This window comes from Littorina saxatilis, linkage group LG7 (genome assembly GCF_037325665.1).
Source record: "Littorina saxatilis isolate snail1 linkage group LG7, US_GU_Lsax_2.0, whole genome shotgun sequence".
NCBI classification, from domain to species: Eukaryota; Metazoa; Mollusca; class Gastropoda; order Littorinimorpha; family Littorinidae; genus Littorina; species Littorina saxatilis.
The window spans coordinates 36,504,626-36,532,125 of record NC_090251.1 but is presented as its reverse complement, the minus strand read 5'-3'; the positions used below and the strand labels follow the sequence as shown (position 1 = coordinate 36,532,125).

General features: G+C 42.3%; 1 protein-coding gene and 1 long non-coding RNA gene across 5 annotated transcripts in view; one reads left to right on the top strand and one right to left on the bottom strand.

The window, feature by feature from the left end:
- LOC138971340 (uncharacterized) overlaps positions 1–22,442 on the bottom strand; it is a 165,043-nt gene extending 142,601 nt beyond the window's left edge. Inside the window, exon 1 of the long non-coding RNA XR_011457222.1 lies at positions 22,245–22,442. This is a non-coding gene — a long non-coding RNA (uncharacterized lncRNA). The remainder of the gene's footprint in view (positions 1–22,244) is intronic.
- Positions 1–27,500, top strand: part of LOC138971330 (transcription factor SOX-6-like) — a 328,814-nt gene that overhangs the window by 65,144 nt on the left and 236,170 nt on the right. For all 4 annotated transcript variants that reach the window (XM_070344051.1, XM_070344050.1, XM_070344053.1 and 1 more), the window contains exon 2: positions 1,405–1,473. In XM_070344051.1, coding sequence (XP_070200152.1) covers positions 1,405–1,473 — 69 coding nt within the window. The remainder of the gene's footprint in view (positions 1–1,404; positions 1,474–27,500) is intronic.

Sequence of the window (27,500 nt, the reverse complement as noted above, 5' to 3'; positions counted from 1 at the left end):
GACAACGACTATGACAGTGGCGATGGCGACGATGGTGACGACAGCACAACAATAAGGGCAAAGACATACCAATGACTGGACAATCAAAACTGATAGACGGGACATGTTGATGCAAACTGATATAGACTTTGAATTTTGGAGGGTTTGTTGTACTTGTGGCAATTAACCCATATATACTAACCAGAGAGTTTGAGAAAAGTTGGGGGAAGTCGCGCGGTTTCTCGTTTCACACAAGTACACTTTAACGTACACGAGTTAACTAATACTTGATAACAATTACAACTTACAACAGCTGTTCCGGCTAACATCTCAGCGTTTCAGCATTCGACGTTTTATGTCATATAAAATTAACTTAAAAATGAGAGGACCATTCTTAACATCTGTAAAAGTAAAACAAGTTGATACAGAACATAAACATAAACACGTGCATCCTATAAATCTGTTTCGACTGTACTCGACAGCACAAGAGGACATGGTGTTCATCTTCGGCTACGTTTTTTGGACACATGCACTTCGATGCGAACAGAAATATTAGATTTAACGAACAACTCGTAATGGTCCTTTTGAAACAATGCGCTTGGCCTTTCCTGCTTACACATATCAACCAATCTCATCCAGAAACCATTTTACTCTTGTGTTGGACATTATTTTGTCAAGTACAACCTGCAAACATACCGTGATAACACAACTAAAAGTGGTTTTAAAGATTTCATTGTTAGCAACATAGCTCTATCTTTTTGGCAGCAAGTGCCAAGCGATAAGTGGTTTTTCAGTTCTGTTTCTTTCCTTCTTTTCCAATTTCGAACTTTTTCTTAACGTTTAATAAGTGGCACTAACTTTTGAAACTATCCCGCTCCTCCACACATACTTCCCCATCTCTTCTAAATAAAGGATAGCGACGTATAAGACAAGCCAGTACATCAGGCCATCTCATTATTTCTCTCTCCTTTCCTAACACTTATTTCTCCCACCCTTCCCAAAATTGGCATTCGAGATTTACTTTCACAAAAGGGGTAGAAAGAAATTCAAGAAAGAAAGAAAGAAAGAAAAAAATCTATAAAACCTTTGAGTTTTACTTTCACAAAAGCGGGTTGAAAAGAAAACTCAAAGAAAAGAAGAAGAAAAAAATGTGTAAAACTTTTTTCTCTCTCTTAGACCATTTTAGTTGCAGAGGCACGGCCAGCGACTTGTGGGCATCCTCCCGACTCTGGACTTGTTTCCCTCTGGCCTGTCCAATATCTCAGCACTCTGGCTTTTTTGCCCCTCGCCCTTACATGACAGGCCTATTGGGGCCGAATTAGCCCCGCCGCTGTGCAGATTGGGGCTTTTAGCTCAACAGCAGGGCCGGGGTGCGGGCGACTGGGCGATTCCTGTTACTGACGCATTCAATTTTAATTTGCGCAGGTCACAATCGCAGAGGAAACAAAGCGACCGGCTCCAATGCGCTTCGAGAGGCCCTGTCTCCGCCGAGTGGTGAGTAGCCTCCCTTGCACGGGGGAGAGGGAGTTCTTTTATGACGGAGTTCATTTCCTTTCCATTGGTGCCAATTGATGTCAAAACTTCACATGCCTTTACACTTAACACAGTCTCGGCCAGCCTGTGCCGTTGGCAGGGTAACGGGACAAAAGCGTGCGCCAAAGAATCGCGAGAAATTGCAACAAAATTAAAAGAAAAGTCGAAGAGCAGGTCCCTTCTCCTTATTTTCCTCTTCTCTCCCTCCCCTTTTTTCTGTTCTCCTTTTTCCGTTCTCCTTTAGCCGCCTTTTCTCTCTTTTGTGAAGAGTGGGCGCCTGACAAGAAAGCTCAATTTTGACCCTTTTATTAGAGGACAGGTGATGAAAAGGGGCGGTAATAAAGGACCCCAGTCGCCATTACTGCTCCTGACTTTTATCTTCGCCAACAGGTCAAATTATTTTTTGCCTGATTGACTCTTGTTTCTGTTGAGGATCGATGTGACCAGAGCTAGCCATCCCCCCTTGCGTGTACCCCCCTTTGCCCTGGCTACACTGTCATCTCCCCGGCCCCTTGCCTACCCCCATGACCCTGGCCATGCTTTGCTTCAAGACGTTGTGCACCACACCGCGGCAAGGTGGCGTAAAAGCCAGGGCCACTTTTTCACGGCTCAAGGCATTCTAGACTTGCAGCCATAAGATATTCTAGACTTGCAGTCATCAGATATTCTAGACTTGCAGCCATCAGATATTCTAGACTTGCAGCCATCAGATATTCTAGACTTGCAGCCATCAGATATTCTTGACTTGCAGCCATCAGATATTCTTGACTTGCAGCCATCAGATATTCTAAATTTGCAGCCATCAGATATTCTAGATTTGCAGCCATCAGATATTCTAGATTTGCAGCCATCAGATATTCTAGACTTGCAGCCATCATATATTCTAGAGTTGCAGCCATCAGATATCCTTGACTTGCAGCCATCAGATATTCTAGACTTGCAGCCATCAGATATTCTAGACTTGCAGCCATCAGATATTCTTGACTTGCAGCCATCAGATATTCTAAATTTGCAGCCATCAGATATTCTAGATTTGCAGCCATCAGATATTCTAGATTTGCAGCCATCAGATATTCTAGACTTGCAGCCATCATATATTCTAGAGTTGCAGCCATCAGATATTCTAGACTTGCAGCCATCAGATATTCTAGACTTGCAGTCATCAGACATTCTAGACTTGCAGCCATCAGACATTCTAGACTTGCAGCCATCAGACATTCTAGACTTGCAGCCATCAGATATTCTAGACTTGCAGCCATCAGATATTCTAGACTTGCAGCCATCAGATATTCTAGACTTGCAGCCATCAGATATTCTAGACTTGCAGCCATCAGATATTCTAGAGTTGCAGCCATCAGATATTCTAGACTTGCAGTCATCAGATATTCTTGACTTGCAGCCATCAGATATTCTAGACTTGCAGCCCGATCAGATATTCTAGATTTGCAGCCATCAGACATTCTAGACTTGCAGCCATCAGATATTCTAGAGTTGCAGCCATCAGATATTCTAGACTTGCAGCCATCAGATATTCTAGAGTTGCAGCCATCATATATTCTAGAGTTGCAGCCATCAGATATTCTAGAGTTGCAGCCATCAGATATTCCAGACTTGCAGTCATCAGATATTCTAGACTTGCAGCCATCAGATATTCTTGACTTGCAGCCATCAGATATTCTAGACTAGCAGCCATCAGACATTCTAGACTTGCAGCCATCAGATATTTTAGATTTGCAGCCATCAGATATTTTAGATTTGCAGCCATCAGATATTCTAGACTTGCAGCCATCAGATATTCTAGACTTGCAGCCATCAGATATTTTAGATTTGCAGCCATCAGATATTCTAAATTTGCAGCCATCAGATATTCTAGATTTGCAGCCATCAGATATTCTAGACTTGCAGCCATCAGATATTCTAGACTTGCAGCCATCAGATATTCTAGACTTACAGCCATCAGATATTCTTGACTTGCAGCCATCAGATATTCTAGATTTGCAGCCATCAGATATTCTAGATTTGCAGCCATCAGATATTCTAGATTTGCAGCCATCAGATATTCTAGACTTGCAGCCCGATCAGATATTCTAAACTTGCAGCCATCATACATTCTAGACTTGCAGCCATCAGATATTTAAGACTTGCAGCCATCGGACAAACTAGGATTGAAGCTAATGGGAGCAGCCTGTACTGATCTATGCCTGGGCTCTGGTACTCAGTTTTAATCAGAAGTTTAAAATACATTGAGGTCATGGCGAGTTAACGTTTAACATTGAAGTCATTACCAGTTAACTTTTATTGTTCTGGTTTAAGCAGAAGTTTATTCAAAATACATATCATGAACCAAATATTAGCAAACCCGGGCCCAAACTTAGGCAAAGGCCGTTGTCGGGCTTTTGTGTTGAATTCAGCCTATGAAGAACAAAATAGATACGATACAATAGTGGTTTGTGTGTGGTTGCGAGTTTTGCAACGAAATAACTGCTTTATTTACTAATATATTAGCAAAATTCGACTTGAGATACTGCCTTACTTCCTATTAGTGTCTTCATGGACTTTCTGGACATCCAACAAATCTTGTTTCTGCTTCACTGCCCAACAATGTAAGCTTAAATTCACCAGTATGCATGCAATGCAGCACTGATTTTTCTGGGATTATCTCCAGTGGAAAAATGTTGTGCCCATTGCAAAGTGTCGCGAGACATCAAATTGCATGGAACCTGAAGCCCGCATCTCCCCTACGAGCGTGGCGTGCCGAAACTGCTGGGCCCACCACATGTTGATTGCGGAAAGTGCGAACAGGATTTCCTCCCCTTTCCACCACTTCTTTTCTCCCTTTCTCATCACCATGAAAACGAATGTTACGCTGAAAGGCTCACAACAAAAACGCGGGTCATCATTCGCTTTTTGCATTTTATGCCTTTAACGACAAAATAGCATAATGACGAAGAGAGATAGAGCCTGTTCTAAAAAGGGCTCTCCCTCTAAAAGAAAAAAGGACTGCAAGCACAGAAAGAGGAGGCAGAGGACAAAAGAGCCATTTTTTTCTTTCTTGGCGTCCATTTTTTTTAAAGTCAGTCTCGTCTTCTGATCCACTCTGTCGGGAAACGACAAAAACTCTTCCGTGCGGTTTGACATTTCGTATGCTTCTTCGGCCGCAGAAGAAGGGAGGATATTTTACATGCTTCACGGCTTCCAGAATCGAAAGTGCGGATTTTTTTCTTCTTTAAAACTATTAATTGGTATCAATCTTTTGAATCGCGTTCTCGCGTGCCGCCTTGTGTTGCAGCGGGTTCGTCTGATCAATTATGTTCAAAACACAAACCATCTCTTATCGTTATTAAACGCTTTGAAGAAAAGTTAATGTAGCGTCATCCCCAGAAAAATCAAAGCGCTTTAAATCTAGACGAGAACTTTCTGCTGAGTGTTTGTTCTTCAAAGCCTTCCTCCTTTCAGATGTTAATCGTTTTACTCGTTATTCTTTTTTTATCTCCCTGGTTTTCGGTTAACTGTCATCAAAGCAATTCCAGAACTTCTCTTTACAAATTAGGGACCATTTTTCCCTCCAACAAATGTGTTTTTTTACACTCGAGCTACGCCCTTTTATGAGGCGCTCGGGTTCTAATGAAGTATGATTGCCAAAGGTTGGTGAAATATTGTTGACCCGCGAAGACTGAATTCTTGTTGAGCGGAGACCCCAGTCAGTCTTCTTCTTCTCCTTCCTATCTTGATCAGCTAAATCTTCCCGAACATAAACCTTGTTCCGGAGTTATCATTTTCCAAGACTTGGCACTTTGTTTTACTTTCAAAGCAAACACGACATAACAGCCCAACACTAAAACCCGTCAGGGGCGTTTTCTTTACCGCTCCAGTCTTTCTGTTTCATTTGTGTTTTAAGACAGAAGGGGAAATTACTTGGGACGTTTTATCACCCTCGGTAAGCTACGGCGGGACATCTGTCATTTTCAGGCAGAACACAGCACATATCTCCCCAGCCAAGCGTAGGAATACCCGCCCGGAGTTTTCATTATCTTGTCCCTTTTAGTCCCCGAGCAGGAAGCGGTCTGCTTTACGGCAGCTGGAGAAGCAATCAATGATGGCAATGGCGCAATGTGTATGTTTCCGCCACCATTACGGCGATTTATCCCCTCTTTACCAGCGAGTAAGTGTATGAATACAAGTGGTTAATAACGGCATTGTATTTCCATGGCAAATCTCCCGTTATGAGTGAGAAATACTTCCCTCGCTGCAAATTTGCTCGCGGCCGACAGAGAGCGACAGCGGATTGCTTTATCTGCTGTCATATCTGACAATGAACATTTTCCCCGCACGTGAAATATGAAGATTGTCTGCTCCTTGGCCCGCTACTCGGAGGAAGGGAGGTAAGGAATAAGGGAGGTAAGGGATGGGGCGGACTGAGGGAGGAGCTCTTCTGTCTTGCCCCTGCCTGAGCGGCTGCGGAAACAGAGAGAGAACAGAGAGAGAAAGAGTGAAAAAGAGAGAGAGAGGGGGGGGGTGAGAGAGAGAGTGAAATAGAGATAGTGAAATAGAGAGAGAGAGAGAGGGGAGAGAGAGAGGGGGGAGAGACAGACAGACAGGTTCACAGACAGACATACAGAGAGAGAGACTCGGAGAGAGAGAGAGAGAGAGAGAGAGAGAGAGAGAGAGAGAGAGAGAGAGAGCAAGAACAATTACAATTCTTTATTAAACGAGGGTAATAGCGTAAGCAGTGATCTGGGTTTTTTTACATCTGGCCCTCGCCCTAAAGAGAGAGAGAGAGAGAGAGAGAGAGAGAGAGAGAGAGAGAGAGAGAGAGAGAGAGAGAGAGAGAGAGAGAGAGAGAGAGAGAGAGAGGGAGAGAGAGAGAGAGGGGGGGGGGGGGGAGGACTACAGACGATGTAATAAATGTTTCTCTACGTCTATAGGCATGATATACGCGTTTGCACTTGTGTAGGGAGCGCTACTGTCAGTTTTGGGTGCAATTGTTACACGTTTATACCGTCGTGTTATATCCATCATATCCCGTCTGACTAATGATGACTCCGTGATTTAAACTGGCGAGACTGCACGCTTCCACAGAGTTTAGTCGTGCTAGGCTGGGCGTACATGTTTTGTGTCTTCCATAACTTACTGCTTTTCTTAATTTGTCTGTATGTGATTTGACATTCCATGCAATTTCCTATTTGATTCTGAAGATTATTCAGTTTTCCACTTTGGACATGTTAATGTATTCCAAAGTGTAAATCTGTGTTTTGTTTCAAAGTGAATGCTTTCTTTGTGAGACTGTTAACTGATTTAGAATACTGCCAGCAATTTTTGATTGTAAATCTTAAGATTCGTGCTATTTTTCTTGACCACTTTAGCAACAATTAAGTCTCTGCCTCTTCGTATGTAAAAGGGCACGTGCTATACTATCCTCGTTTATAAAAAAAAATGTATCGTATATGTGTCTGTGTCACTGGTCGATGGAAAAAACCCACTATAACTTTTTTCCTCAAAGATTCCGTCTTTTGTTTTGTTTTTGTTTGTTTGAAATCCGAAAAAGATCGGCCTCCTTATTTGTATCTTGTTCTCCCAGTCTTTTTTTGCTTATCCTCTGTTTTGTTCTCTTTCTGTCAATTGCGTTGTCACCTACAGCTTTCTGCCTGAGTTTGGAAGCTACAACAAATCAAAGATAAATCACAGTATAATTGTATTTTGTTGTTGTGTATCTTGTTTGTCCACTTTAATGTTCTGTTTAATGTTTCGTTTTGTCACAAGTTGATAAGTAAACTGTCCATAAACTTAAGCTATCTTGCTTTCTAGTTTGCCTGCCTGTTATTTTTGTGTTCTCAACTCCTAAGTACCTTCGTCATCACATTCCTGACACTGCATTGGAGAGGAGTAATTTGAAAACGCATCATATATCTATCTATCTATCCAACGCTCTCCATACCTGTTCCTTCCTCACACATCAAAAATCAGCGACGCACACGAAAACAGTTAAGAATCATCCTGCAAGATCGGATGTCTTTTTGAATCGGTAAACACCCGATTTTATTTTCTAAAGAAAATGAAACCACCCGTAAAAAAAATACTGGATGTTTAACGATTTAAAAAGGCATCCGAATTTACAGGGTGATCATCAAAGGAACACTCCTTCTCGTGTAAACAGTTCGGTTCACCATCTCAGATCTTGCCAGGCTTTTACATGGGATCAGACCATCCCTCCACTTGGTCACATACCAAAAATGTACACCCTGACTGCTTGCCGTGGTGAATTGATTTTTTTTAATGAATTAATTGTTTTAAACGCCACTAGTGGCTTTTGCGAAATTAATTCACACACAAAATCCAACTATAGCTGTGCACGAAGTAGAATACGCTCAGTTAGAACATTAATTTAACAATATGGACAGATCTCTGCATGACGGTTGGCGTGATGGTTCTATTCCAGAAGAGAGGTATAGTAGTCGAATCTGTCTAAACCGACCACTTAAGGGAACATCCAAAAGTGGTCCTTTTAGACAGATGGTCGCTATGGAAGGGTGAAGTATATTGAAAAGAACCTCGTCGGGGATTTGTTCGGGGGGTCGCAAGGGTTAATGTTTTTTTGTATCGCCCCTTCAACCTCTATTGCTATCCAGGACATGTCGTACGGGACGGGTTGTCGTTATCAAGAGGCGGTCACCAGGGCAGGTTTCACTGTATCTGTATCGCTGTCCTCGTCTCAGTAACTCCGGATCCATTGGAAAGTGACCAAGCAAGCAACGCATTCCGTGAGAGTGCAGTGCTGTGTCTGATAGGACAAAAGGCGTTGTTGCACACAATACCAGGCCAGTGTACCGTTTCTAGGGGTGGTCGGGTCGAGATGCTGATGCGACGCTCTTTTTTTGACCACCAATCTTACCCCGCTATTGTTTGTCCCCCATTTAGGGGAGATTACCCTTGGCGGAGTGAGCGAGTAGCCTCCCTTTGTGAGATGGCAAAACAAGAGGGGGGTAAGGATGGAAGGAAGGGGCGGGGGATCGGGGTGGGTTGGCTATGGTAAGGATTGGATGCTGGGTAGGTGATCTGAGATTAACTTTATCTATGTGTTGTGTCATTGTGTCTGTGAGTCTTGAGCGTATCTGTGCAATCGTCGGTGTGTGAGTGTGTGTGTGTGTGTGTGTGTGTGTGTGTGTGTGTGTGTGTGTGTGTGTGTGTGTGTGTGTGTGTGTGTGTGTGTGTGTGTGTGTGTGTGTGTGTGTGTGTGTGTGTGTGTGTGTGTGTGTGTGTGTGTGTGTGGTTCTATCTGCCTGTCTCTGATTTTCTCAGTCTGTGTTTCTGTCTGTATCTTTGTCTTAGTCTCTGTCTCTGTCAGTCTGCCTATCATAACTATTCTGTATTTTGTATGCAAAATACCCGATGCAGAGTGCTATTTTGTATTATTCAAAATAATTTGGCTACTTTGCCTTAAAATTGCGTTTAGCTGCTGCCACTTTTGGGCACCTAGAAAGGTTGTTTCAGAGACTATATGCATTTGGTTTAAGCGTGTTTTTTTAAAAATTAATTTCTTGTATACACGTTATAAACAGGAACAACATTAAGAACCTTAACAAGCAGACTGCTTATGGACACGTTCTAAAACTGATAATCAATACACATTCTGATAACAAGACATGGCGAACAAGTGATAACTTCAACCCTTTTCTTTCAAAATATTTCATAATATTTTATACAAATAAAAAGAGAGAGAGAGAGAGAGAGAGAGAGAGAGAGAGAGAGAGAGAGAGAGAGAGAGAGAGAGAGAGAGAGAGAGAGAGAGAGAGAGAGAGAGAGAGAGAGAGAGAGAATGCTTTGCTACATCTATTGCAGTCACTGTTAATATAATATCAGCCGAAGCGATCAGTTGACATAACGTAATCTTGTACAACAGAAAATATTTTCGTGTTCAAAAATATAGTTAAATCAGTATTTCCAAACAAAAGTGTTTTGCAGTCCAGAACGTGCGTTGGCAGACTATTGAATAAAATGGTTCTATGTTCTGTAAATTTTGGACAATGTAACAAAAAGTGTTCAGCATCTTCCGGGCGTACTCCACACGTGCATTCTACATTATCAGAGAGGTGTCGGTTAACAAGGTCTTGTTGCAAATCGCTCAGATTTAATCTCAACCTGCTGTGAAATACCTGTGCCTTGCGGTTGCCTAAATAATAATACTGTGGAACAACAACATCTCCATTGGTCAAAAATCTTTTAAATTCACCAACTGACTGCGTTTGTCGTATATTTTCTGGAAGATTATTCCACAAAGCTGCATTTGTCTGTCAAATGAAATCAAATTTGCCCAGGAGTACCGACTGTGCATTAAACTCCTTAACTAAGCGTCTTTTTCCGATTTGGTTCCTCGTCTATACAAAAACATCAATTCGTATGTTGATCATATTCACATGCGCATTCATAGATAATTATGTATTCACGTGCATTCACATAAGCGCAAATACAAAGATAGCCAGACTAACATCAACCGAAGACCTGTGAATAGTTGACAAAGTATCAGAAACAAAACAGGTGCGAATACTTGGGTAGTCAAGAAAGCTACTAAACGTTTGACTAATGTGAAAGCAAACGTTTCAGCTTTGTTTCAGTCAGGGGATCGAGAGCATCACAGATGTAAATCGCTCTTACGAATCATATAAAACACAAATGCAAACAAAGAAACTTATCGACAAACAAACAAAATAATAAACAAACAACATACACAAAGCATGACGTTCATCACATTGTGTCCAAGTTTTTGAACGAAGTAATGGCAGGCTTTTCTGTAAAGAACTTGATTGCAGAAGAGCGCGAAAGAGACGGATGTTCGAAGACGGATGAAAGCGAGACAAAGGGCCAGATAAGTAGCCGAGAGATGACGTATACAATTGTGCAAGGCTTTTAACTGAACATCAAAGAGAAATGTTTTACCGGGTGTAAAGCCCTGGCTTTTATTGAGGTGAGTGGGGAAGGGGATAATGTGGTGGATGTTGATCCCGTCTTTGTCTCAACATGACTGTGTTGCTATCGTATAGTGTCAAATATTGAGTCTTTCATTCAGATAAGTGCTTTCTTTGAAAGATAAAAACAAAAAAACTGCAACTTTTGTCTAAAAGATTAGAGCCTAATGTTTCCTACTTTAGACGCCGTAATGTATATAGGTAGTAATACATTGGGTCAAATGAAGAAAGAATTATAAGAAGCATTTAACAATATATTTATGACAAAGAAATGTCACAACAATGAATGCGTTCACATATATTTATTCTGAAATGACTAAAAGAGCATTGGATACTATCTAGAAAAAACCCACCCAGGAGACGATAACCGTTTGACATCTACGATAATTATGTTTTTAAATGGTTTTATTGTACGGTGTGATTTGCAGTGTGTACAACCGTGTCTTGACGTTTGTAACATCTGATGCGAAAGAATCCTTTGCATCAATTTAATACCGACAGGCCCCATATTAATGTGAAAAAAATGTAGAGTAGAATCCGTTAACATACTTGTGTTACATCTTACTGTAAGATTATAGGATAGTCAAATCATAAGCTTGTTTACAGAAACAAACTTGTTTGGGGAACGAGAAAAAGACATTGTTCTTGTTTTTTTAGTTTATAAAAATCTAGTTTTGCACATGTGGTAATATATTTCTCTTCTGAAAACAACGATCTACATTTTTGTGCCTGTTTATTAGATGAGGGCACCTTTGATGCATCGTCTAACGAAATGTAATATCTGTGACACAACGAAAATGTTAAGAATGCAGTGGACGACTATCGAAGGCAGCAAAAAAAGACCTATAATTAATCATAATTATCCAGACACCTACATGGCTTCATCCATTCAAAAACAAACCCACAATGAAGATGTTAACAATACAGTAGACGGCTATAGAGTCAGCACACACAAAAAAGACCTATGATACCCAGACACCTACATGGCTTTATCCATTCAAAGACAAAACTCAGACACGATGAAGATGTTAACAATGCAATTTACGACCATCGAAGCCAGCGAAAAAAAGACCTATCGAGACACATACATGGCTTCATCCATTCAAAGACAAAACTCAGACACGAAGATGTTAACGACAATCGAAGGCAGCACACACACAAAAAGACCTATATTACCCAGACACCAACATGGCTTCATCCATTCAAAGACAAAACTCAGACACAATGAATATGTTAACAATGTAGTTTACGACCATCAAAGCCAGCGAAAAAAAGACCCACCGAGACACCTACATGGCTTCATCCATTCAAAGACAAAACTCAGACACAATGAATATGTTAACAATGTAGTTTACGACCATCAAAGCCAGCGAAAAAAAGACCCACCGAGACACCTACATGGCTTCATCCATTCAAAGGCAAAACTCAGACAAGATGATGTTAACAATGCAATTTACGACCATCGAAGCCAGCGAAAAAAGACCTATCGAGACACATACATGGCTGCACCCATTCAAAGACTGTGACTCATTGTCACAAAGAGGACCATTCTCGGTTCACCACAAGCTTGGCAAGAAAGAGGGGGATGCTTTGTGTACCCAAAGAATAAGGGGGCCGTCTTCTTCTGAGCCATTGTCTGAGAGGTGCTAGTTGTATTGGACATTTTCGGTGATTCAAACCGGTCAATACCAAGGAAATACGGGAATCATCGGGACCTGCCGAAAACTGTCGCCTTGTGAAGAAGTGTCAGCCTTGGACTTACAGAGGGGGAGAGAGAGGGTGGAGGGTGGGGGGACTGGGAGAGCGGGAGAGAGAGAGGCGGAAAGAGAAGGGAGAGAGACAAACAAGAGACAGAGAGAAAGAGAAAGACAGATAGCCAGAGATAGACAGAGAGACAGAGATAGAGCCAGAGAGATAGGGAGAGAGACAGAGAGAGAGAGAGAGAGTCGCGTGTGTATGTGTGTGTGTGTGTGTGTGTGTGTGTGTGTGTGTGTGTGTGTGTGTGTGTGTGTGTGTGTGACAGAGAGAAAGAGAGGGAGAGAGAGGGATGCAAATAACACAAGGTGGCTCACTAAGCCTTTGGAGACTCTTCAATACTAAGTGCTCACTCTTTTCATGTCATGTTGCATGCTAAGCCATCTCTTGCCTCACTCTTTGTAATCATATTGAGATTAGAAACGAAACACATAACATTCGTTTAACTTTTGGAAAGACAACTGGCATCTTTTGCGGTTACAGGCTAAGCAGGGCCAGGGCGATACATGGGGCATGTTGCCTCCTCCGAAGCAGCTTTTCGAACTGTTCCGGAAGTGGTCAAATTTGGTCTCACCACTTCTCAAATATCTGTAGACAAGCAGGCAGATGTATGTATATTATAACACACACCTAAAAAAAATTATTGGTATCTGAATAAAGTACAGTTGACCCGACAGTGCACTTTCGGTTACTCTGGCTCCAACACTGTCACAAGGGTTTCCCAGCACGTGAAAGTCGTGGTTTCTACAACACATAACAGCAGGACACAATTTCAGGCAGTCCCCAGCTTCTCTGGAACCCCCAGGATCAGTGTTGGAATGAAGCAGGCTTTGTCGAAGACCTTCAGCCCCCTGGAGCATGAAGAGACAGGGGGAGGGGGAGGGGGAGGGGGGCTTTGTTCTGACTGTGGGCTGTGGGCAGTGGGCTGAAGAATGCGATTATTGGACAGCCTCCCTTTTGTCTTGTCCCATTCTGGAAGCCGCGCCAACAATGGCAACAAGAAGATGGGGACTGAAGACTGGGGGACGGGGAGTGTCTGGTACCGAGGGGCCTGTCTTGAGGGGAGGCACATATAATGATATATTCTCTTTTTATTTTATTTTTTATTTTATATATATACAACTGTGGTCGCTCCGGGTGATTTTTCAACCGGAAATAAGCTTTATACGTACTAAAAGGCGAGGAACATACGGACATACATCGAACAAAATCGCCACTCGCAAGGTAAGGGCTGGCGGTTAAACGCATCAAATTAGAAATTAGAATAATAAAACGTTCTTCTTTAGAGCTTTTCACGGCCAGACTGGGCGCGCTTTGATAAGATACGGACATTTTCAAATGCATTAACATCGGTTTGATTGACCTCTTGGCGATTTATTGTCCGGTATTTACGTTAAATACAGAGATATCCTGTGACCGCGAATACTGACACAGTGGTCGCGCCAACCATCTAAGGAAGCGGTCAGGGATGACTACAACAGGAACTGGTTCATGTCTGGCGTGTGGCATATTGAACGAAAATCATACCATTTCGTTTTTAAAGTTTTCATCACATTTTTGTCCAATCTTTGATGGAAAAGTAGCAGCAGGTATGTGCGTGTTTATTTGTGATTAGCCATCTGCCCTCATGGCACAATGACCGAGATCTTTTACGTGCCACAGTCGTCACACGCGGATGGGACGTGGATACCGTCTCTGATTCTGCACATAGAGTTGACCCGTGTCCGTCCCGGCCCGGATTCGAACCCGTGTTCCGCCGTACTAACTGAGCTATCGGGGCCCCATAGTGTTCTCCACCTGTTAGATATAAGTGCATTGTAGTTGTCATGTTGGAAGGTTGTGGCAGTTGTTTTTTTCGGTTATATCAAAGATGGCACAGCTAGCTGCCAGGTCTTCCCTCTTTGGGCCTTGGTGATGGTTGGAGCCTCCTGGGCTAATGTGGACGAGAAATATATTAACAGGGTGAGATCCTCCCGCAGTGGGGCACTGCGGTTATGAAATTAAAGGCCCCTCCTGTTTTTGGAACCGCAGGAGCTTTCTAGTTTGCTGTTAGGTAGATTTTTGGTTCCTCTTTCCTGTCATGCTCTCTTTTTCTTCATGAATTCTTTTCTTTTTTCTGCCTTCTTGCTCATTCACCTGTATTTTTTCCAAAAATCTCTTCTCTTGCCGCTTGTCTCGCGATTCATGTATAGTTTAATCTGTTAGTGTTCTGATGTAAGTCCAGCAGTAAATAGGTTAAGCCTATTTTAACATACTGGAAACTGGTAATCTTCCAGTAGGTATTAATTTAGTTTTACTAAAGCCTGCTGGGACACAAGTAATGGGTTAGTGCATTTGTAAACAGGAATCGCTTGACAAGTGGCCCCCTTCATCCCCCCCTTCCTCGTCCTGATATGGCTCTGCGTAGTCGGCTGGACGTTAAGCAACAAATAAACAAACAAACAAAAGGGTGAGATCCAGCCGCGGGTTTGGATTTGCTCAAATCACAAACAAACCTGAAAATTAATCAATCCCATATATCTCGCGGCTGGTTCCCATCCGGTTGGTAATTTGTTCGTGCACATCAGCCCAGCTTGTCAGTCTGCTGTTGAACTTCTTCTCAGGCTAGCGTATCTGCTCTTTCGTTGCCTCTGATGTCACAGTGTGATGGTACCCACTACAGGACCATGCGCTGATTCTACTGTGACACCCAGGGCAGCAAGGTGTGAAGGAAATCACGAATAACACTGTAACAGGCAAAGTTTGACAGTGATATCCTCCACGCTTTTAGAGCGCTAACCAGAGATATAGCGTGACATAGCAAAGTGTGTGGCACGCACTGTGAGTTCAGCTCACTGACCGGGGATAGTTGAGGTTGTAAATCGCAACTAGGGTATTGTTACACTTTACCACTGTCCTTGGACATTGGAGGTTGCCCAAGTAATCGGCCGGGAGGGAGGAAGCCCGGATAGATGCGACAGGAAAGCACTTAACAGGTAAATGGAATAAGCATTCGAATATCGCTGGAGTGTTTATCGCATAAGTTGAATCGACTAACACTGTAAACTGTAAACATAGCAGACCGATATCTAAGACAAGATGTCCGCTATTTATGTTGTGCAGTGCGTCGTATAACCGGTCTGAGAGGGAGATAGTGCCCAGATGACAAGGGTGACGGATCTGAGAATCCGCCGAAGTATCGTAACTCTAGATCAGCATAGCTGAAATTCGACGGGATTTCGCGAAGTTATTGCAAGGTTATGGTTGTCGATATAGTTGGACCATAGAGGTCACAGGACGAAAAGAACTGAGTAGACCGAGGTCGCCAGTGGAAGGAATTAGTATCCTGATACATTTCCTAGTGAACGGCCATAGACGCTGTGTAATTCTGTGTATGAACAGAGTTAAAATATGTCTATAAGATCTTAAGTACATAAGATATAATGAGTGTTTAGTAAGCAGAGCAGACGGTGATTTGAGTCTCCCGGAATATGAACTGTAACTGTTTTTCTGACTACACACGAGCCGTGATTCGATACCAGTAAAGTAGATATCGTGTGCCTGTGAGTTCACGGACTGTTTGTGTATTTCTCTACAGTAAGTGAAGGGTAGAGTGTTTTGTTAGTGAAATTGTGCACGAGACTGTAATCTTGCTTTGTTTTTGCATCCAAACCTGTGAGTACCTGATTTTTGAATACCTAACATTTATGTTCATGATTGTGTGTATTTGTGTGTATGTTGTCATAGCTGAATAATACAGTGGAGGGAACCTACATTTGGAGTTGTGTGTGTTCCTGTATGATAGCGTACTAGCGCATTTGCATTCATTCACACAAGGGATAGTGTTTAGTTTCCCTGTTGTTAGTGTTAAAGCAAGGCAAGGCAAGGCAAGGCAAACAATTTTTTTTAAACATTTGAAGATGTTTTTCACTCAATGGAAAATTATGTTTCAAGAAAGACCACAGAGACAGGTGCCATTGTGAGGACGAAGAGGAGAAATCTTGGCAGCGCATGCAATAAGGACAGGAGCTAAGCTGGGCGAACCGAGACCATCAATATTTCTGCTGTTTTGGAGACGGACGGGAGAAGGGTCCTCATTTCATTTGTCAGCTTTTCAAATTGGATGTGCTGCACCCATTGTTGCTTGCGTGTCTCGGCCGCCTCTCTCTTTCTCTCTGTCTCTCTGTCTCCCTTTCTCTCTGGCCAAGAACGAAGAAAGACTCTATGGAGAAACACTATCAGATTCTTTTCTCAAAGTTTCTGTTAGTCTTTTCTTTTCTTTCTTTTCATGCGGGGGGGGGGGGGGGGACTTGAAGTGCATGTGTATTCGTACAGTAATCACTGAACTTTGAAATGTTTCCAGAAAAATCATTATGTCTTGGAAAGAAACGGAAAGGGGGTTGGGGGGGGGGGGGGGGGGGTTCGGCAAGGGGGGTGGGTGCTGTGCTTTTTGTATTGATCAGAAAGTTAACCTGTGCAGTTGAAATTCGGATTCAGATTGTGTTTTACATACATTGAAAATTCGTTAATTTAAATAGTTCTTGTTTCTGTTATTGGCGGATCTTCGATGTAGTTTTTCTTTTGTTGTTGTTCATGTTTCAGCTACAAATATGCAAGCCAAATCAGGTGACGTCATCAGGCTGACGTTAATTACAAATAAGAATGACGTTAATCTTATTGTAAATAAAGAAACCCACATCAATACCACACTTGTTTACATACTTAGACACATGTTAGTATATCATAGCAAGCAATTCACAATGATGACACTTTGTCGACCAGGAACAAAAATACAGAACGTGTGTGTTAAAAGCCCATTCCTTTAAAAGCGAAAACAGTTCAGCTCACCGTCTCTGATCTGGCCAGGCTGAGATAAGACCATCCCTCCTCTTAGTAACTTTTTTTTAAACACCTGAGCGGCCTGGTAACGCTCTCTGCACAATGGGGATTGTTTAATACATTCGTTAATAAATTCCAACTTACCACAACAAGCGGTCAGGTTTTTACATTTAGTCAAGTTTTGACTAAATGTTTTAACATAGAGGGGGGAATCGAGACGAGGGTCGTGGTGTATGTGTGTGTGTTTGTGTGTGTGTGTGTGTGTGTGTGTGCGTGTGTGTTTGTGTGTGTGTGTGTGTGTGTGTGTGTGTGTGTGTCTGTCTGTGTGTGTGTGTGTGTGTGTGTGTAGAGCGATTCAGACTAAACTACTGGACCGATCTTTATGAAATTTGACATGAGAGTTCCTGGGAATGATATCTCCGGAAATTATTTTCTTTTTTTCGATAAATGTCTTTGATGACGTCATATCCGGCTTTTTGTAAAAGTTGAGGCGGCACTGTCACACCCTCATTTTTCAATCAAATTGATTGAAATTTTGGCCAAGCAATCTTCGACAAAGGCCGGACTTCGATATTGCATTTCAGTTTGGTGGCTTAAAAATTAATTAATGACTTTGGTCATTAAAAATCTGAAAATTGTTAAAAAAAAATTTTTTTATAAAACGATCCAAATGTACGTTCATCTTATTCTTCATCATTTTCTGATTCCAAAAACATATAAATATGTTATATTCGGATTAAAAACAAGCTCTGAAAATTAAAAATATAAAAATTATGATCAAAATTAAATTTCCGAAATCGTTTTAAAAACTATTTCATCTTATTCCTTGTCGGTTCCTGATTCCAAAAACATATAGATATGATATGTTTGGATTAAAAACACGCTCAGAAAGTTAAAACGAAGAGAGGTACAGTAAAGCGTGCTATGAAGCACAGCGCAACCGCTACCGCGCCAAACAGGCTCGTCACTTTCACTGCCTTTTGCACTAGCGGCGGACTACGTTCAGTTTCATTCTGTGAGTTCCACAGCTTGACTGAATGTAGTAATTTCGCCTTACGCGACTTGTTTTTGTTGTTTTGTTTTTTTGATGGTGTGTTGATTTGTGGGTTGTGACCAAATGGAGAGTTGGTAGTATTCCACGTAAAGGCCTGGCGAGATCTGAGGTGGTGAGCCCAACTTTTTCCACAAGAAAGAGTGTTTCTTTAAGCTAATAAATGCATGTGAGCGAGTGCGCTCTGAGTTCAGGATGCCCGTGAGTACACCTGGATAAATGTAATGCCAGACACATAACTACAAGCACGGTATGCAAACTGTCTTCGCATATTCTTCTCCAATGCGTGCCGTAATCTTACAGCGGAAGCATACACGATAAAAACAGCGACGTTTGAAACATTGGACGATGAGGGTCAGATATCTTTATGTATGCACCAGTCTAACCGCACAGACGCGAGCGTTCAAAACGAGGCCAAAGGGTAATAAGCTTCTGAGTGTAATCACTTTCGCAGTCCTCTTCAAATCAGAAATAGTTTTTGTTTTTTTAACACATGCACTGAATCAGTTCTGCATTTAACCGTTTCTGATACTTACTCTTATCTTCTTTCCCATAAGATTCACCGGGCTTATCAATAAATAACAAAATAATGAAGCACCCCTCCCCCCCATGCACACACACACACACACGCAATAATCGTTCAAACATTTCGAGTGTTTAGATTCTTTTTTAAGTGGGCGTGAGCCACAGAGCATGTGATATAACTTCTGTGACGGTATTCATTTCTTAAGAAAATGTTGAAATCTACCATTTAGAGAGGCTAACTTGTGACTATTATCATTCTATTTATATTAGTTCTATTATCATTCTTAATTGCTATGTGTTGAGTTGTTCTAAAGTTTATCCTAACTGGCTTATCCATGCACTTATGGTAGAAAGACCGAGGTCTTTTACGTGCCACTGTGGTGACACGGGGTGGGACACGGATACTGTCTCTGAGTCTGCACATAGAGTTGACCCGTGTCCGACGTCGCGGCCTGGATTTGAACCCGTCACCATGGTGACCACAAGTCCTGTGCTCTATACCAACTGAGCTACCCGTATGTGTGTGTGTGTGTGTGTGTGTGTGCGTGTGTGTGTGTGTGCGTGCGTGCGTGCGTGTGTGTGTGTGTGTGTGTGTGTGTGTGTGTCTGTGTGTGTACGTGCGTGTGTGTGTGTGAGTGTGTGTGTGTGCGTGTGCGAGCATGCGTGCGTTAATGCGCCTCGTTTAAATACTGATTTAACGTCATTTTATATCTCGTTTCTCTTCTTTTTTTTGCTCTCTGTTTTCCCAGTGTGGTGATTGGCTGGCTTGTATACGCGGAGCACCAGGCTTATCTATGAACGCACTGAACGGTAGAGATCCCAGCACACACCATGACAAAGTCTGACTGCTTTGACAGGAAGTGCCAGACTCATTAAAGATTTGAACCGTATATCGCACCCCACCCCCCTTCATTAGCTCTCCTCCCTCACCCCATTCCCCTTCTTCTCTTAGACTCTACATTCCCACCCGATCCCACCCTCAACGCTTTCTCAATACCCGGCCATCCCCTTCTTCTCTTAGACTCTTTATCCCCACCCTATCTCAACCTCAACGCTTTCTCAATATCCGGCCATCCCCTTCTTCTCTTAGACTCTACATCCCCACCCGATCCCACCCTCAACGCTTTCTCAATACCCGGCCATCCCCTTCTTCTCTTAGACTCTACATCCCCACCCGATCCCACCCTCAACGCTTTCTCAATACCAGGCCATACCCTGTCGACATTTTTTCTTCTGTGACTTGATTGTTAGACTTTAAGTCTTCCGCAATGAAAACGCGATGTTTATACCGAAGATGGAAAGTGGAAGGGGCCTGACTATAAAATTATTATATGTGGAGGTGATATGAATGAATTGAGTTTATATTAATAATACATTGAAGTTGTAATTGCGTGAGAACGCGGATTAAAAATAATGTTATAAACCCTGGCAAAATAAAATTTAAATAAATGTATCTATCCCCTTCTCACCTCCGACCCCATTCCGTCCCAACCCAACTGTTTTTTTGTACTTTCAAATAAACACGACTAACTAGCGCCAAAACCAGATAATACAAATATTCACGTAAAATTTATTATTTAATGAGAAAAGTACAATTATCTATAAAAACTACCCTTTTACTCCCCAGATAAGTTTAATTTTAATTTTTGGCTCTGGTGATCCGTCATGTCGGGAATCGGGCCAGAACTGAACATCTTACTTTTCACGTAAGGAAATAAAAATGTCATGTGATGATTTTAGTTATTATGTGATCATGTTTAGTTATGGTTCTGGCGCGAGAACGCCGTGGCCAAAACTTTAAATTAATAGTTAACACGGTAGGTTAACATCATCGCTGTAAATTACACAAAACATGTGATGATTAAAATGTTTAAAGTGAAAATTGTAACCCCAGATTTTGGCGCTAGTAAGCCGTCATAGTATAATTATGGCCTCATCCTTTCAAATTTAGCTCTATCTATTTAGCATATTTAGTTGATTTGATTCTGTGACAGTGACAGGTGCCTATACCATTTAGCTCGAAGGGACGAGGGTGGGGGCGGGTTGGGGTAGGAGGGTGTGTGTGTGTTTGATAAGGAGATGTTACATTGATGCGGTAGATAAAAGCTCGGTTACACCAAGCGATGTGCGTCTGTAGCATAGAGAAACTGAATACCTTATTCTTTGATTCTGGGGTGCTCAGCTTAGGGGTCGCACAGTTCTTTAAGGTTGGCTGAAGGTGCAGTCTTGTCAATCTTACGGCGAGCACTAACAGAACTAACGCCATTTTGCTTGCAGGTTGCTTTTTTTTATTTTTTTATTTTTTTATCTGAAGCTCTTTTATTTTTACAGCGCTTATCTAAAGAGCCCTCCTTTCAGACTTTGCTATTGAACACTGCAGTTACTGTACGTATTGCGAAGTTTGGATTCTAGAACTCTCAGAATCTCAGAATCTAAGAGTAAGATTAATTCGTAAATTTGGAAACTGCACTTATCTTGAGGAATTTTTTTGATGTCTGGATTAGCACTGTCATATAATCAATATTTGCTTTGATTACAATGCTTAAAGCAATACATCTCTTGTTCACCGCAATTTTAAAACTACTTTTATCTGTTTATATGGTTTTTTCGAATCGAATGCCAATTTGTTGTATTCTTAATGAAACTTTGTTTTCAGATAAAACAGAAAATGGCGATAATTCTTGACTATTTCACTGGAAAATTGTTTCGGTATGCCTCTTCCACGCAATACAATCACTTTGAAAACAACACTGACCTTTTTCTATAAAGAGTGTAAAGAGTCCCAACATAGGGCCCCTTCCCTCAGTCACGTAAAGATATCATATACACCCCCCCCACCCCCACCCCCCCACCCAAAAGAAACCCCCACTAAAACATCAAGCCCTGGACGAAATGCTAGTTTTAAGAATACCAAGACTTTTGTTTTTTTCGATTATCATAATTGATTTTGAAACCACATCTATCCCATTCTTAGTCCCCTTTACAGAGAGCGGGCTGTTCACCCCGCCATTTGTCCAGCCGACCAACTTGTGACGTCAACAACACCAAAAATCGAAAATGCTGAAGTGGATAATATCGACGAGAAAGGCATTGTTACACGCGTCTTTTTGGGGGTTGTAAAAGTTTTATGGGTAGGGCATTGTTCAGTATCGACAAGGTGTCCACAGGTTAAAGACACTGTCCCTCTCGTGTGAACGATTGTGTAACACTCCAACATATCTGTCCAGGCGTTTACATGGGCTAACATTATTCTTCCTCTTTGACTCTTTTATTTTTTATTTTTATTTTTTATTTTTTTACCTCAGTTGCATGCAGGTTGCTACTACCCTTCTTATTTGCCTTTTTTTTCTCAGGCAGGGAGCATCCTTCTAATCTTCATCGGTCTTTTTTCTTTTATCAATCAAATTCTTACCTTTTTAAATCAACAGCCTATATCCTATTTATCTCTCCTCTTTGACTTTCTTTCTTTATTTGGTGTTTAACGTCGTTTTCAACCACGAAGGTTATATCGCGACGGGGAAAGGGGGGAGATGGGATAGAGCCACTTGTCAATTGTTTCTTGTTCACAAAAGCACTAATCAAAAATTTGCTCCAGGGGCTTGCAACGTAGTACAATGTATTACCTTACTGGGAGAATGCAAGTTTCCAGTACAAAGGACTTAACATTTCTGACATACTGCTTGACTAAAATCTTTACAAAAATTGACTATAATCTATACAAGAGACACTTAACAAGGGCAAAAAGAGAAACAGAATCCGTTAGTCGCCTCTTACGACATGCTGGGGAGCATCGGGTAAATTCTTCCCCCTAACCCGCGTGGGGTTCCTCTTTGACTCATGCTCTAAATGCCAACATGCTCTAACCGTGGAACCTCCCTTATAGGACCTTCAAACATCTGAGAAACTGATTCAGGTCCATAAGAATGGGAGTAAAATCATTAACAGAGGTTATAAAAACACAGAAATCTGACAAATCAGTCTCTTAAAAGAAAGGGAATCTTTTATTGTGGGGTCTTACATTAAAAGGAGGTGGGGGGGGGGGTTGGATGGGGGATGGGCCACTGCATACGGCCTGGATGGATTGTGTGATTGTTCAGTTGCGGGGCTACATTTGTAGCTGACACCTATAAATTATCTCAATGTGAGACCTTAATTCAGCAAATTTTCCCCACAAAAATAAAAGCAAAAAACCCACAACCAAGATTTAGATTTTTGTGAACGTCCAAATAGAATTATGCTCGTATCCTATGTACGAGACTGGAATGATCCGTAAAAGTTTACATGTAAAACACTGGACATATCTGTGGTGGTTTTCACATTCAAGCCTGTAAGCTTACAGATCTGTGATGGTTTGCATGTTAAAGCGTGGACAGAACTTTGGTGGTTTTCAAATAAATTCCTATAAAAAAAACTGTGGTAAGTTACATGTACAACCCTGGACAGATGTTTGGATGTTTACACGTAAACAAACTGTGGTAAGTTACATGTACAACCCTGGACAGATGTTTGGATGTTTACACGTAAAAAAACTGTGGTAAGTTACATGTACAAACCTGGACAGATGTTTGGATGTTTACACGTAAACAAACTGTGGTAAGTTACATGTACAAACCTGGACAGATGTTTGGATGTTTACACGTAAACAAACTGTGGTAAGTTACATGTACAAACCTGGACAGATGTTTGGATGTTTACACGTAAACAAACTGTGGTAAGTTACATGTACAAACCTGGACAGATGTTTGGATGTTTACACGTAAACAAACTGTGGTAAGTTACATGTACAAACCTGGACAGATGTTTGGATGTTTACACGTAAACAAACTGTGGTAAGTTACATGTACAAACCTGGACAGATGTTTGGATGTTTACACGTAAACAAACTGTGGTAAGTTACATGTACAACCCTGGACAGATGTTTGGATGTTTACACGTAAACAAACTGTGGTACGTTACATGTACAAACCTGGACAGATGTTTGGATGTTTACACGTAAACAAACTGTGGTAAGTTACATGTACAACCCGGACAGATGTTTGGATGTTTACACGTAAACAAACTGTGGTAAGTTACATGTACAACCCTGGACAGATGTTTTGATGTTTACACGTAAACAAACTGTGGTAAGTTACATGTACAACCCTGGACACATGTTTGGATGTTTACACGTAAACAAACTGGACAGATCTGAGGTGGATTTCAAGTAAATTCCTGTAAAGATCTGTAGTAATTTACATGTAAAAGCCTGAACAGATATGTGATGGTTTATATGTAAGAGACTGGACAGATCTGAGGTGGTTTACATGTTAAAACCCTGTACAAATCTGTGGTTGTTGACCTGTAAAAGCCTGGACAAATATGAGGTGGTGTACATGTAAAATACTGGTTTAAAAGATCAGTTTACAAGTGAAAGAGAGTATCTTTAAGCACGTGGTGCACGTTTGTACTTCTGGCAACATCTGCCCTGCTATTGACAAGGGGGTACTCAGAAGACAACAGATGTCGGAATCAATGGCTCGACTTATATTCGCTCCCTTCTTTTAGTTTCTTTCTTCTGCTTTCCTTCTCGAAGGTAAACGATTTTATTTTAGCCTTTGTCCAAGTCGTTTGTCTGTTTCATTGTCTTTGGTTTTATTTGTTTTTGTTCTTTTCGGCTCTTTGCTTTTTTGTTGTGTTTGTCTTTGTTTTATTTCATTTTGATTAAGTCCTACACAGAGCTAGTGTGATGTCTTTTGGGCTTTAGTTATTTTCTGCGCTAGCCTTCTTCTTCGCTATCCTCTGCCACAAATATGTATGTCTGTCCGTATTTCTGTCTTCTATACATTTTTATCTCGGTGTCTAGTATTTATGTATCTATGTCTAGTATTTATGTATTTATGTCTAGTAAGTGTGTATCTGTATATCTACCGGCACGGTTGGCCTAGTGGTAAGGCGTCCGCCCCGTGATCGGGAGGTTGTGGGTTCGAACCCCGGCCGGGTCATACCTAAGACTTTAAAATTGAAAATCTAGTGGCTGGCGTCTGGCAAGTTACTCCATTTGCTCAAAAGCTAGCACATATGACACAAATCGTTGTGTTTTTGTGTGTGTGGAAATGCTAGATGTTTTGGTTTCAAGTGAGTGTCATTTTGCTGTATAAACTAAAGGTTTCGTCAGCAGTAATACAGAACTAAAGAACGACTGGCTTAATCTTGTCACTGACGGAAGAGGGAGAGAGAGAGAGAGAGAGAGAGAGAGAGAGAGAGAGAGAGAGAGAGAGAGAGAGAGAGAGAGAGAGAGAGAGAGAGAGAGAGAGAGAGAGAGAGAGAGAGAGAGAGAAAGAGCGAGAGAGAGAGAGAGAGAGAAAACGAGTGAGAAAGAGCGAGAAAGAGAGAGAGAGAGAGAGAGAGAGAGAGAGAGGGTAGAGAGAGAGAGCGAGACAGAGAGAGAGAGAGAGAGAGAGAGAGAGAGAGAGAGAGAGAGAGAGAGAGAGAGAGAGAGAAACTGAAACTGAAACTGAACTTTATTACCAAAGGATAGAGGTTTTAGGCAAAGCCTAATCTTACAACCTGTCCCTTATACAAACCCTTAATACAGGGGGGGAGAGAGAGAGAGAGAGAGAGAGAGAGAGAGAGAGAGAGAGAGAGAGAGAGAGAGAGAGAGAGAGAGAGAGAGAGAGAGAGAGAGAGAGAGAGAAAGTGGGGAAGGGGATATACGCTGGGGGGAGGGGTAATGAATACTGAAGATACCGATACACTCTGTCTGGCAGAGGACCGCATTTCTCCTTAATAGCTGCTCGAGATACCCCCTTTTGGCGGTTTTGATCTGAAAACAAGCTGAAAAGAAAAGACGTTGTTGGTGCCAGGCGAACTGATTGGTGGACATCTCAACATTCAGAAGACGTAGGTGTGTGTGTGTGTGTTGTCTCCCCTAGGTTGGTAGGATCGACCCGGCGTCACAGGAATGACGTACGTCACTGCTGCCAGCTCCCCCTGATGTCACAGCCCGTCACGAAGCTTTCAACGCTGTCTTTGGAATACGCGACGACCGTCGACCCTGCCTGTGAATTGTCCGCACAACATCATCCCTCTCTCTCTTCTCTTATTCCTACCAGAGCGGGTCCCCCTTTTGCTTGCGGAGGGCTATTCTTCGCCCGACAATACTGACAGCTATAATCACACGCTTGTCGCTGTTTCTGTGTGTTAATTAAGCGTGGGTAAACAGCCTTGTCACTGGGGGATAATATAGTTTGCGCCGCCAAAGTGATCAGTCGGGAGAAGGAGCCGGGCGTCGCTTGATATGCACGATGGCAAACGCCCATCACAGGACCCGGCGCGGCCGAAGCCGGCGGAGACAATGCGGTTTTCAGAAGCCAGAAGACTGGGGGAAATAAGGAATTGAAGGGCAGGGAGAGAGAGAGAGAGAGAGAGAGAGAGAGAGAGAGAGAGAGAGAGAGAGAGAGAGAGAGAGAAGACGAAAGGACGGAGGGAGGTATTCATCAGGGCGTCTCCTCGCGCCTACTCGGAGGTTTTTGTTGAGGAGGAAGGCTGGAATCACATCTCGATGCCAGCAGATCAATAAATGGTAAATATCGCCCGTGCGAGGGCCCTTTTGTCAGGAAGGGACAATCCTGGCACAGGCTTAATCGAGAGTTGCATGAACTGTCACAAGACGAGGAGAGGGTGAGTGAGTTACCGCCCGTGGAGCCAAAGGGGGGCAACCACCACCGCCGTGGAACATCAGCGGTTGCGGTTCTTCCTTGCTTGTTTTGCACCCACGAGCACTATCACTACCACCGTTAGGGTTTTTTTTTCTCTCACTCCCGACATTTTTGTGCGTCTCGTTTTCGTCCCTTCTCTGTTTGAAGAAGAAAAGCTTGTGAGAATGGACATGAGAGAATTATTGAACACAAAAAAAGGGAGGGAACGCAGAAACATGGACAGGGGAGGTAAATGAGTGCTGAAGATGCTCAGAAATGGTATCTGCTGGTGAGGCGTAGCCTCCTTCTCGATACCAACGCGAGATATCTCCTTTTTGCAGTTTTGCGGATTGTGGAAAGATATAAAAAGAAAAGAGTAAAACTGTGTTTCAAGAAGGTATCTGAAACACTAAGGAACTGAAGGACGAAATGAGAGTGAAAACTGTTCTTTAAAAGGCATCCCAAACAGGGATGAACAGAAAAACGTAGAGGGGCAGGGGACGGGGGGGGGGGGGGGGGGGAATAACGGGTTTTTTTTACACAAAATAATCTAAAACACTAACGCAGTGAGAGCGCGAGGGATGGACATTGGGAAACAAAGATATGTCGTCTTTTTTCCCCAAAAATCAGTTCAGGCGAAAGAGGGGTGAGGAGAGGAGAAGAACGTAGTAAAAGAAAGAAATGGGTTGGGGAAGGATTGACAGAAAGAGAGGGGATGGAGATATATAGAGGAAAGGGAGGGGGAGGAAAAGAGAGATTGAGAGAGAGAGAGGAATGGGAATAGAGGGGTAGCGGGAGAGAGTAAGAAAGTGAAATAGAAGAAGACAGAGAAGCGAAGAAAGAAGGAGGAAGAAAGAGGAAGACAAGAACAGGGAGGGAGAGAGAGGAGAAAGAGAGAGAGAGAGAGAGAGAGAGAGAGAGAAAGAGAGAGAGAAAGAGAGAGAGAGAGAAAGAGAGTGTTAGAGAGAGAGAAAAAGAGAGAGAGGAGAGAGAGGCATACAGACATTGGGAGAGAAAGAGAGATATGGGGAAAGAGAGAAAAGAAAGAAAGATAGAAAGAAAGAACGAGAGAAAGAAAGAAAGAAAGGGAGAGAAGCAAAGAAGGAGGAAGAAGAAAGAAGTAGAAAGCGGAGGATGAGGCACTGAAGACTCACACAAAAAAAGAGGAGAAGGATTGAGAAGAAGTGTGCGATGTGTGAATTA